Raw genomic sequence first — 13,491 nt, 5'->3', positions numbered from 1 at the left:
TGTAACGTTTTTCAAACGATGCACTGGCGATATCATAACATAGCAGTGTGTAACAGTGCTAAAAATAAGTGATAAAGTCATAATCAGCCACCATCTGAGTGAAAGCGAATAAAACACACAGCTGTTGTAGTGCCTCTAGTGGTCATTTCACCAGGAAACTGCAACGAAACGTAGAACGCGGCACGTAAACGTCGGTTTGTCAAAGTCAAAAATGTAGTTATAGTAACATTCAATCAGTGAGATGAGGTTGCATTAAAATGCTTTATTTCTGTAACACAGTAAGGACAATATGTAGAAAATCTTCAGTATATGGGCTTTTCCACTGCACGGTACAACTTGACTCAACTCGACTCAACTCTGCTCACTTTTTGGGGGTTTTCCACTGTGGATAGTACCTTGTACCTGATAGTACCACCTCGGTCGAGGTTCCAAGCGAGCCGAGCTGATACTAAATTTGACATAAAAATCCTAGAGATCACTGATTGTCCGAGAGAATCGTCACTACCAGCGTCGCTGGATTTCCGACCCGTGACATCAACCCGCTAGTTTTAAAGATAGCTACAGCCATAGCAGTATCATGCGCAAAACCACCCCGTGGTCAATAAACGAGTTGCAGACGTTCCTCTCGTTAGCGACGAACGAAATGAAAAAGTATTTCAGTTGTTGCCCGCACACGGCTACCACCGGACCTACCAACAGTGTAGGGAAAAGTAAAAAACACAAGTGTCTACAGAACCATCATGGGAAAGTGGAAGTGTTTCGACCAAATGGACGCTATCTACACCGGTGAGCAATGGGAGGGAGAGTGCCCTGGACTTGGCCACGGCTGGAGGATGGTACGTTTACTCTGCATGAAAGCTTCACTTTATTTAGTTGACCAGCTACTGGAAAGCTTCTTAAACATCCAGGCCAATTTAACTGTTACACTTGTGTAAAATCACCATGATGCAACTGCTTTATGCAGCACAATGAGCTAGTAGCTAACAGCTAGCGGTCGTGTTATTGTTTTGGTCAGTTTGTGTCGTGTTTACGATGATGTCACTGTAGTAGAGGCTGCGCAACTATGACGATCAGCCAGGGCTGGATTGGTAATCTGGCATACCGGGCATTTTCCTGGTGGGCTGACACACTTTGGGTCCGATCAGGGGCGGACTGGCCATCGGAAGAACCGGCACTAAGCTAAAATGAGCGACACCCCCAATTTTGGGCCAGTTTCTATGTAAAATCCTGGTCCGATTTCTCTTCCCAGTCCACCCCGGAGTACTATAGGGCATTTTTGAAAGTCTCTATTTTCATTGGAATAAAAATGCCGTTCCAGTGTGGCTGACAGGCTCTAACAGAGCTAAATCAATGCGTTTTCAATCGTAAATATATTAGTGTATACAACAGAGCATATTGCATGGACTCTTGTATCCTACATTGCAATGTGCTTTTCTGCAATCTGTTTCTCAACTCATTATTCCACTGGACTGCCAAGAGTTAACACAAAATTGGATTAAAATACAAAATAACCATTTTTACTTCCAATATGATAACTGGAGGCAGCATGCAGAATTAAACATGCATGCATGCAGCATACTACTGTTTTAAAATTGTATTGTTGTTAAATGTCTCTGTTTCACATGCTATATTTAGTCAAATAAATAAATAAAATGGTATCCAGAATATACTGCACAGAATTCAGTTTTCCGAACATAGTTAAAGTGTTGGTCAAATGTGAAGGTTTTACCTTGCTGCCCAGCAGGCCTCCGTTATGGTATTCTGGTGTACTCTGCTCAGACAGAGGTTTTGTTTTCTCTTTACTGTGGTTGTTGGAGTCATTGTCTTTGATGATATCGTATTGCTTACAGAAGAGCGCAATCACAGCTGCAATGAGACAGGGATACATTGGATCACAGGGATGACAGGGATCAGTTATCTTTAATTAAAAACAAAAAAAACACTATCTTCCATCTGGAAATCAAAATTGAGGTTGAAAGGAGAAAAGTACCTGTTGTCTTTTCTTAAGGTCAACAATAAATATATATGTATATATACTGTACGTACAGCTCTGGACAAAATCAAGAGACCACTGCAAAATGATCAGTTTATCTGGATTTACTATTTATAGGTATGTGTTTGAGTAAAATGAAATTTTTTGTTTTATTCTATAAATTTCTGACAACATTTCTCATAAATCTCAAATAAAAATATTGTTATTTAGAGCATTTATTTTCAGAAAATGACAACTGCTCAAAATAACAAAAAAGCTGCCGTGTTTTCAGACCTCGAGTAATGCAAAGAAAACAAGTTCATATTCATTATTAATCAACACGATACTAATGTTTTGAATTGGAGTTCAGAAATCTATATTTGGTGAAATAATCCTGATTTTCAATCACAGCTTTCATGCGTCTTGGCATGTTCTCTGCCAGTCTTTCACATTGCTGTTGGGCGACTTTATGCCACTCCTGGTGCAAAAATTCAAGCAGGTCAGCTTTGTTTGATGGCTTGTGGCCATCCATCTTCCTCTTGATCACACTCCAGATGTTTTCAATGGGGATCAAGTTTGGAGATTGGGCTGGGCATAACAGGGTCTTGATCCGGTGCTCCTCCATCTACTCCTTGATTGACCTGTCTGTGTGACATCTCTATTGTCCTGCTGGAAAAGCAATCCTCAGAGTTGAGGAACATTGTCAGAGTAGAAGGAAATACGTTCTCATCCAGGATAATCTTGTACGTGGCTTGATTCATGCGTCCTTCACAAAAATTAATCTGCCCGATTCCAGTCTTGTTGAAGCACCCCCAGATCACCACCGATCCTCCACCTGATCGTTTAATGGTTAGATGGGAGACCTGAAGAGGCCTTCAAGAATTTTTTTCCAGAAATGTATATGTACAGTATAGACAGACAGACAGACAGACAGACAGACAGACAGAAACATAGGCAGGCAGACAGACAGACAGACAGACAGACAGACAGACAGATAGACAGATAGACAGATAGATAGACAGACAGACAGATAGAAACATAGACGGACAGACAGACAGACAGACAGATAGATAGATAGACAGACAGACAGACAGATAGAAACATAGGCAGACAGACAGACAGACAGACAGACAGACAGACAGACAGACAGACAGATAGATAGATAGATAGATAGATAGATAGATAGATAGATAGATAGATAGATAGATAGATAGATAGATAGATAGATAGATAGACAGATAGACAGAAACTTAGACAGACAGACAGATAGAAACATAGGCAGACAGAGAAAGACCGACAGACAGATAGATAGATAGACAGAAACATAGACAGACAGAAACATAGACAGACAGACAGATAGAAACATAGGCAGACAGAGAACAGACAGACAGACAGATAGATAGATAGACAGACAGAAACATAGACAGACAGAAACATAGACAGACAGACAGATAGAAACATAGGCAGACAGACAGACAGACAGATAGATAGATAGATAGATAGATAGACAGAAACTTAGACAGACAGACAGACAGACAGTCAGATAGAAACATAGGCAGACAGAGAAACAGACAGACAGACAGATAGATAGATAGACAGACAGAAACATAGACGGACAGACAGACAGACAGATAGATAGATAGACAGACAGACAGACAGACAGACAGAAACATAGACGGACAGATAGACAGACAGACAGACAGACAGATACACAGACAGACAGAAACTTAGGCAGACAGACAGACAGATAGACAGACAGATAGACAGAAACATAGACGGACAGATAGACAGACAGACAGACAGATAGATACAGACAGACAGATACACAGACAGACAGAAACTTAGGCAGACAGACAGACAGACAGATAGATAGATGCTGATGACATATTACAGCTGCATTCACATCAGATATAATCATAATAGTTGTAAATGAAATAAAAAAAACAATGGTACTTTGTTCTTCAGGATGTTTACCTGCCCACATTAGCAGCACCATCATAATGATCAGTATCTCTCCAGATAGTAGATGTCTGGATATGTCTAATCCCTCAACCGCTGGGTCTTCTGACCAGATACATAAAACAACACATGTCAGCTGATTAAAAAGAAGAGTAAAATCACTATTATCAATAGCCAAATGATTTTAAAGACCCCATGAAATCAAAAAGCTTTGTGACATTTGGTCCATATCTATTAGCATTACGGTCACCACTATGTTTATAATAAAAATGGTGTAAAAATGAACACTGGTTGGCAAAGATAAAGGTGCAATATGTAATAATTTTCATGTAATATTCGCCAATGTGTGAACAGCTTGTAACGCAACTTAAAAAATGAGCCCTTCCCGGACTTCCCAGGTTGCCTATTAAAGCCTCAAAAAACAAGGAATTTATTAAAATTCCCACAAAGGGGAAAACGAACATAAACTACCCCGATGGGGAAAAAAGGTGTCCAGGCTGAGGCAGAGGTTAACGGAAACGGGCTGGACTGGAAACGGGGCAAACACAAAGGACCGAGTGGAACAAGACCAACCAACAGGACCAACTAGAATACACACAAGACACACAAGACAAACTGGCACAGGACAGTAAGCACGAGGATACTAAAATAGGGAGAGAAATCAACAGGTTAACAAGAAAGGGCAGGTGTGACTAATAAACTAATAACGTGCAAACAAGGAGGCGGGGTATGACGTAAGACAGAGACACACGGAGATACAAAAACAAAACAAAACCACGTGCTCTCACAAGACAACAAAACACCCGAATGGCATGAGCGCACATCGCCAAGCCACTAAGGCAATATACGCCCATGCCATCCGACAAACAAGATGAGAGAATGCATGGCAATGCCAAACATAGTGATGCCACGCATTCTCACACTAAACACAAGACAGGACACCTGTGCCCGACACCTCAGACCAAAGTTACCGTACCACAGCACAACATTAAGACAGCTAGTGACCCGTGCACGCAGTGCAAAGTGAGCACAACGTGCGTCCAATTTCGCGAGGGACAGACATAGATTACCAAGATGACAAGCGCAATGCACTCACGCCAATACAGGACAAGACATGGAGCATGAGTGTCCGGATCCCGACACCTAAACCGAACCAGACAGACGGGTCAGGATCCAGACACCATGCTCCAGACATGAAACAAGACAGACCGAAAACACAAGACAGACATGGGACGATAAAGTCAGACAAAACCCAGACTGACAGAGTGACAGGACCGAGACGGAAACAAAAAACGTGTTTGTCATAGAGTCCATGGGGTCTTTAAAGTGATCCTGAGAACGGTCCATCAGGCCATATGTACCTTGATCCATCATGGCGGATTGAAAATGTTCGGATTTCTTAAGCGTTCTGAAGTGAATCTTTTTGCTGGCCAGACTCTCTCCATGCAGTCCAACGGACTGGACTTGGATGATATAATCTGTGTCTTCATCGAGATCCCAAAGTACACAAGCTCGGCTGGTTGTGTTCACCTCACGAATGAAACGCTGCATCAGCCCGTCCTGACGCTAAAACACACACACACACACATTTGAAGTCAGAGCACATTGGATTTATCAGGGCAATTTTTGGAGAAATTAAATCAATTATGATTTATTCCTTTAGGGTTGTACATTGTTGTAATAACATTCTTTGACCTGCTGTGAGATGGCAAAGCCAATTACGGTCTCTCCCTCCAGAATATTCCAGGACACAGTAGCTGAATCGGCCCGCAGGTGAGTAACAGATACATTTACAGGAGCAGCCGGGCGGTCTGTGAAATACAAATCCCCAGTATTAACCATTTATGAGCACAAACCCCTGCTCACACAAACATATACACAACAACCAGTGTGAAGAGTTTTCCAGTATATCAAATGGTAAAAGCATATACTGTAGATCCATTTTTCTATATGTGTGTTAACACTTACATTGTTACACATTAACATTAGTTAATGCAATAGATAACATGAGCTAATAACGAACAAAAGGTTTCCTGCATTTATTCATCTTAGTTAATGTTAATTAATGCATATACTACCATAAAGCAGTTTTAACATTAAACGTTATATATACGTAAACATGAATTCATGCATTTTGAGCCAACCATGAACTAACAATGAATAAATGTACCGGTATATTTGTGAATTAACATTAAAGGGACAGTTCACCCAAAAATGGAAATTCTCTCATCATTTGCTCACTCTCATGCCATCCCAGATGTGTGTGACTTTCTTTCTTCTGCTGAACATGAATGAAGATTTTTAGAAGAATGTATCAACCCTGTAGGTCCTCACAATGCATGGGAATGGTGATCAGACCTTTGTAGCTCCAAAAATGACATAAAGGAAACATATAAGTAATCCATAAGACTCCAGTGGTTTGATCCATGTCATCAGAAGTGATATGATAGATGTGGGTGAGAAACAGAACAACATTTAAGTCATTTTTTACTTTAAATCGCCACTTTAACTTTCACTTTCAGATGTAAAAGTGAAAGTGGAGATTTAGAGTAAAAAAAAAAACACATCTATCATATTTCTTCTGAAGACATGGATCAAACCACTAGAGTCTTATGGATTACTTATATGTTTCCTTTGTGTGATTTTCAGAGCTACAAAGGTCTGATCACCATTCCCTTGCATTTTATGGACCTACAGAGCTGAGATATTCTTCTAAAAATATTCATATGTGATCTGCTTAAGAAAGAAAGTCATGCACATCTGGGATGGCATGAGGGTGAGTAAATGATGAGAGAACTTTCATTTTTGGGTGAACTATCCCTTTAACACCAATATTAAAAAATGCTGTTACAAATTGTCATTGCTAGTTCATGTCACCTGCACTAACTAATATTAATCTATACTATAATGTTGAACAGTTTTACAGAAAAACTGATTCATGCTAAATGTATGATGTTTGTGAAGTATTTTTTGGATGCTTTGTTGTATTTATGGTTTACTGCTGTCTCCACTTCACCAAAACATCCAAGGACCCACTTGACACCAGTTCAACTATCAACTATAATAAGACAAGTTCATAAATATGCAACACTTCTGTATTTAGCTGATTCACTCTGCTGGGAGATCGTGCAACCGAAGTCTGGTTTGAATTCTTCTCTTTAATGGGATGAGCTTGACCGAGTTGGTCAAAATGAGTGGCGTTCCACAGTGGTAAACTCTGTTTTGCAAAGTCTCTGATTTTATGTATACTAGCATGTCTGTACTGTTGTTTGCATACATGTGCATATGCAAGTACAATGCATTGTTTTGTTAACATTTCCAGTTTTTCTGGTTTCTTTTAATTGATCTCAAATATTTGTTATTTACCTCATATCTATTACATGTATGTTTAAAAGGAGAAGTCATTTCTGTGTTACCACATGGATTTACAAAAAGATAGTCCCATCCCAAACTCATTTGGTTGACCCAGTGCTTCTTTATCAAGCCAGTTGGGAAGCTCAAACAAAGAGTAATGTTTTGTGTCCAACATAGTCTCATGACAACTTGTAAAAATTAGTATGAGGTGAAGAAATCATAAGATACCGTGACATGGCTCAGAGCAGGGCTGGACTGGGAAGAGAAATCAGACCGGGATTTTACATGGTAACTGGCCCAACTGTTGGGGTGGAGGGGGTGGGTGGGGTGCGAGCCAAACGTTATTGAGGATTTTACATGGTAACTGGCTCAACTGTTGGGGTGGAGGGGGTGGGTGGGGTGCGAGCCAAACGTTATTGAGGATTTTACATGGTAACTGGCTCAACTGTTGGGGTGGAGGGGGTGGGTGGGTGCGAGCCAAACGTTATTGTGGATTTTACACGGTAACTGGCCCAACTGTTGGGGTGGAGGGGGTGGGTGGGGTGCGAGCCAAACGTTATTGCGGATTTTACACGGTAACTGGCCCAACTGTTGGGGTGGAGGGGGTGGGTGGGGTGCTGAGCCAAAGCGTTACTGAGGATTTTACACGGTAACTGGCCCAACTGTTGGGGTGGAGGGGGTGGGTGGGGTGCGAGCCAAAGGTTACTGAGGATTTTACACGTAACTGGCCCAACTGTTGGGGTGGAGGGGTGGGTGGGGTCGCGAGCCAAAGCGTTATTGAGGATTTTACACGGTAACTGGCCCAACTGTTGGGGTGGAGGGGTGGGTGGGGTGCGAGCCAAAGCGTTATTGAGGATTTTACACGGTAACTGGCCCAACTGTTGGGGTGGAGGGGGTGGGTGGGGTGCGAGCCAAAGCGTTACTGAGGATTTTACACGGTAACTGGCCCAACTGTTGGGGTGGAGGGGGTGGGTGGGGTGCGAGCCAAAGGTTACTGAGGATTTTACACGGTAACTGGCCCAACTGTTGGGGTGGAGGGGGTGGGTGGGGTGCTGAGCCAAAGGTTACTGAGGATTTTACACGGTAACTGGCCCAACTGTTGGGGTGGAGGGGGTGGGTGGGGTCGTGAGCCAAAGGTTACTGAGGATTTTACACGGTAACTGGCCCAACTGTTGGGGTGGAGGGGGTGGGTGGGGTGCGAGCCAAACGTTACTGTGGATTTTACACGGTAACTGGCCCAACTGTTGGGGTGGAGGGGGTGGGTGGGGTGCGAGCCAAACGTTATTGAGGATTTTACACGGTAACTGGCCCAACTGTTGGGGTGGAGGGGGTGGGTGGGGTGCGAGCCAAACGTTACTGAGGATTTTACACGGTAACTGGCCCAACTGTTGGGGTGGAGGGGGTGGGTGGGGTCGCGAGCCAAACGTTATTGAGGATTTTACACGGTAACTGGCCCAACTGTTGGGGTGGAGGGGGTGGGTGGGGTGCGAGCCAAAGGTTACTGAGGATTTTACACGGTAACTGGCCCAACTGTTGGGGTGGAGGGGGTGGGTGGGGTGCGAGCCAAAGGTTACTGAGGATTTTACACGGTAACTGGCCCAACTGTTGGGGTGGAGGGGGTGGGTGGGGTGCGAGCCAAAAGTTATTGAGGATTTTACAGGGTAACTGGCCCAACTGTTGGGGTGGAGGGGTGGGTGGGGTGCGAGCCAAACGTTATTGAGGATTTTACACGGTAACTGGCCCAACTGTTGGGGTGGAGGGGGTGGGTGGGGTGCGAGCCAAACGTTATTGAGGATTTTACACGGTAACTGGCCCAACTGTTGGGGTGGAGGGGTGGGTGGGGTGCGAGCCAAACGTTATTGTGGATTTTACACGGTAACTGGCCCAACTGTTGGGGTGGAGGGGGTGGGTGGGGTGCGAGCCAAACGTTATTGAGGATTTTACACGGTAACTGGCCCAACTGTTGGGGTGGAGGGGGTGGGTGGGGTGCGAGCCAAACGTTATTGTGGATTTTACACGGTAACTGGCCCAACTGTTGGGGTGGAGGGGGTGGGTGGGTGCGAGCCAAACGTTATTGAGGATTTTACACGGTAACTGGCCTAACTGTTGGGGTGGAGGGGTGGGTGGGGTGCGAGCCAAACGTTATTGAGGATTTTACATGGTAACTGGCCCAACTGTTGGGGTTAGGGGGGGTGCTGGGGTGGTTGCTGTCCTTTCCTGCATATCGAGGCGGCTCAGTTTTGCTTAGAGCAGCCCTTTCGGCATGTTTCGCAGCCGACTCACCGGCCCGCTTGGTTCTCCCAATGGCCAGTCCGCCCCAGATCGACCCCAAAGTGCGTCGGTCCACCAGGAAAATGCCTGGTATGCCAGATTACCAGTCCAGCCCTGACTCAGAGTCAACATTAACAGAGTTTCAAATCATTCAAATTCAAATTTTAGTTAGCCTCCTTTCTAACACTTTATTTAGATTTAGGGTTTGAGTAAGGGGTTAAAATTAAGTAAAATCGTATTAACATCGTTCATTGGCTTGTTTATTTTTCTATATGGGAATAAATGTTGTATGTTTTGTACAAGTCAACTCATAGGATGTCTAACGTTTTTGCCATTTCATACTATTATTACGACTTGTCATGAGACCCAGTTGAAAGCGCCATCATGTCATCACTTCTCAGGGGAATCGACTTTACATCTGCACTATTTCTTGTACATTGTACTGTATTGCATAGTGATTGTATTGTACATGGTGCATATTGTCTTGTATCGTGTGTACTCTACAATGCACAGACTTGTTTATGTCCTCAAGTATTACCTGTACAATTAACTTTGTCATGTGACCATATTCTATCCCATTCTAATAATGGCAAATCATGGCCAAACTAGTTTTCATTTCAAAATCAAACATACCTAAATCATTCAGATCTATATGTGGCTATACTGTTGGCCTGCAATTGTAATTCAGCCAGTGTTTCAGTATCAAACACATTCGTGGACCTCAGCATCAGAGCAAACATTGCGTCAGAGTGATGAGTAACTGTGCACTCACCATTTAATCTTGTAATTCACCAACAAAAGAGAACATCGGCTCTATATAACCTAAGGCCAATGCTATCAGGGGCGTAGATCACCCTCCCCCCACCTCACCCCCAATATTTATACCATAATCAATGGAAACATGGCAATTCTTCACATTGTAACCCCCCCCCCCATCAATGCCACATGAATACAAACATTACAAATTATGAGGATATTGCATTTTGGTATAAATTGTCCAGATAAGAATAAGTGCACCAAAACATTTCAGAATGTCTGCCAAAATATAATATCTCTAACTGTAAATGGTTGCCGGTACATTTGGGGAAATGGGAAGATAGACAGAAGTTACTGTATTCTGTTACTAAAAAAAACCCAATGCATTTAAGATCATAAAAATGCTCCTTATAGAGAAAGATGCTAAGACCCTATAGAGCTCAACATACATCATTCTTATCGGACTGGTACTTAAATGTCATGATTTGACATGATATACTATAGGTCATTCTCTCACCAATATCTACTGGCCCATTAAATCAAAGCTGTGTGAAAGCCAATTTCCTTAATGTCTCCTTTTACTGGGCTTGGGGAGAGTTTGCATTGAAAACACCCTGATAGGATTACACAGCACTGTCATGCTTATAGACTGTAGTAATGCTGACCATCACACATGAGAAAACATTAACTATACAAATAGTTTTAAAGTTTATTCATGAGACATTTACTGTTTATTAGACAGAAGGACAACTTTACTTACTTGCCCCAGCTAAGCAGATGTGGCATCCAAACAGAGACAAAACAAGTCTCCCAAAAGTGAGAGAAATCATATCTTCCTCAAACGAGTCAATCCAGACGAGTGACACCAATTTCCAGGGAAAGGTAACGGGAACTTGACATCTCTCCAGCAATTATACGGCTATAAATACAATGCATTAGATTGAAACTCTCAAACTCTCACTAGAATGTCCAAAAACATTGTTATGATGAAAACAACTGAAGGCAGCATCCTTACAGCCTTGATGTCATTGTCAAATGCAAGAGCTCCGAAATGCACCACAATTTTTTTGCGATCCAGACCCGCATCACCGAAGCCCAAAGAAGATGCTCTCTCGCAATGACGATACAGAAATATCACTCAAACTGTTAAATCCTCAGTCTTTCCTATAAACACGTTCATTGTGCATGTAACACACCAGGCGCGAGCGTGTGGCGTCTGTCAGAGCGCGAGCGCAAGTTTGCCTTCAGCTCTTTTATTCGCTAGTGTACGACGTTTTAAGAATATCAATAAATCGGCGGCGTCCGCTGCATCGCGAGCACATGACCCACAGGTGGCCAGATGATTCTCAGCAGTCACTCATTCACCTTCAATAGCCGCGTGACGCACAGAGGAGCCGCGATGAATGCAGTCCATCCAAACACACAATCAGCCGCTCTGTGAGGGGTGATTTATGACATGCGTCGAACTTGTGCATCGATAGTCTGCTGCAATATGAAGATGAATACTCGAGATGGAGAATGTCAGATGGGAGAAGATAGACAAGATCTTTGAACCATAGACTAAATCCAAATAGGTCTGCGAATATAAAAATATATATATCTAATAGAAAATATATATAATAGAAAAAACTATTGACTAGCTATTCTTTGACTATTCTATTCTACTCCATATTATTCAATTCACACATCTGATCTATTCTATTGTATAGACATTTATGAAGTATACACAATATCATTGTGGAGCGGAGGGGGGCGTGGCCGGGCTAGAATCTCGCACGGCTGGTCCCGGGTTTCGGCACCAATATAACGGGGTTAAGATGGGCAAAGAGGAGGCGAGAACCGGCTTGTCAATATAAATAATGTTTAATTAAACTCAAAACAAAAAGCACAAACATAAACACACACATGACGGACATGCCCGTAATTCTCTCTCTCTCGAAACTTTATCCCTCGCGTGCCCCATCAGGCCGATTGGGGACCGTAAATACCATTTCTTAATTTGCCAAATAAAGTATTGAGATTAAAAGAATACCTAAGAATATCAGATAAGAATAGATTGTATCAATGTATATCGAATAGAATAGTCTTTACTGCAGTATTAAAATGATATCAGAATACTAGAAAATTTCAGCAGAATAGAAAATAAATGTAAATAGCATTGTTCAGGTTTGTGAAAAGAACAGAATGGAAAATAATAGAGTAGACAAATGCTTGACTTTATATAGTCTATTGCAATATTAAGATTATGAAAATTGCTTATAGATCTTCGACACGATAGATCACAACATTCTCTTGAATTGGCTGGAGAATTATGTTAGCATTAGTGGACATGCATTAGCATGGTTTAGGTCCTAATTATAAGACCGCTACCACATTGTGTGTAAATGAGGAATTGTCTTAATCAAACAAAAGGTAAATATGGAGTGCCACAGGGGTCAGTTTTAGGGCCTCTGCTTTTCTCCTTATACATGCTTCCCCTGGGAGATATTATCAGGAATCGTGGAATAAATTTCCACTGTTATGTCGACGATACACAACTTTATATTCCTTCTAAACCCAAATTAGCTGAGTGTATCAATGTGTTTCCTTCCACTCAATTCTGACAAAACATAGGTACTAATTATTGGACCAAAAACCTCTAAAAATAAGCCACTGAAATATAATTTGACTCTCGATGGATGTACTGTTACATCGTCTTCTACAGTGAAGAACTTACGTGTTATATTTGATACCAATCTGTCCTTTGAAAAGCTGATTTCCAATGTTTGTAGAACAGCATTCTTCCACATCACTAATTTACTACACATGCTCTCTGTTGCTGATGCCGAAAAACTAATTCATGCATTCATGATCACAAGACTAGATTATTGTAATGCATTACTGGGAGGATGTCCAGCAAGATCAATAAATAAACTTCAATTGGTTCAAAATGCAGCTGCCAGAGTGTTGACTAGAACCAATAAATATGATCATATTAGCCCCATTTTATCATCGTTACATTTGCTACTAAATTAAAAATACGGTTAACTACATACAAAGCTTTGAATGGTCAAGCTCCACAGTAATTAAGTGACCTTCTACTACACTATATTCCATCATGTTCATTACGATCACAAAATTCTGGCCTGTTAATAGTTCCTAGAATATCAAAATCCACAAAGGGAGGTTGATCCTTTTCA

General features: G+C 42.1%; 1 protein-coding gene across 3 annotated transcripts in view; it reads right to left on the bottom strand.

Annotated features, from left to right (window-relative positions):
• Window positions 1-11,726, bottom strand: part of LOC127662456 (fibronectin type III domain-containing protein 4-like) — a 13,379-nt gene extending 1,653 nt beyond the window's left edge. Inside the window, exons 1-6 of one of the 3 annotated variants that reach the window (XM_052153633.1) lie at window positions 11,328-11,726; window positions 11,073-11,231; window positions 5,627-5,742; window positions 5,293-5,497; window positions 3,947-4,036; window positions 1-1,866 (exon numbers count right to left, since the gene is read on the bottom strand). The exon at window positions 1-1,866 is cut by the window's left edge and continues 704 nt beyond it. In XM_052153633.1, the coding sequence (XP_052009593.1) occupies window positions 1,619-1,866; window positions 3,947-4,036; window positions 5,293-5,497; window positions 5,627-5,742; window positions 11,073-11,142 (729 nt within the window). In that variant the 5' untranslated portion in view covers window positions 11,143-11,231; window positions 11,328-11,726 and the 3' untranslated portion in view covers window positions 1-1,618. Of the gene's footprint in view, window positions 1,867-3,946; window positions 4,037-5,292; window positions 5,498-5,626; window positions 5,743-11,072 lie in introns of all 3 variants that reach the window. The other 2 variants (XM_052153634.1, XM_052153632.1) reach the window with 2 other exon arrangements.
• Window positions 11,727-13,491: the final 1,765 nt, after the last annotated feature.

Source organism: Xyrauchen texanus, chromosome 22 (genome assembly GCF_025860055.1).
Source record: "Xyrauchen texanus isolate HMW12.3.18 chromosome 22, RBS_HiC_50CHRs, whole genome shotgun sequence".
In the NCBI taxonomy this organism is placed as follows: domain Eukaryota; kingdom Metazoa; phylum Chordata; class Actinopteri; order Cypriniformes; family Catostomidae; genus Xyrauchen; species Xyrauchen texanus.
This window is presented reverse-complemented; position numbering and strand designations above follow the sequence as displayed.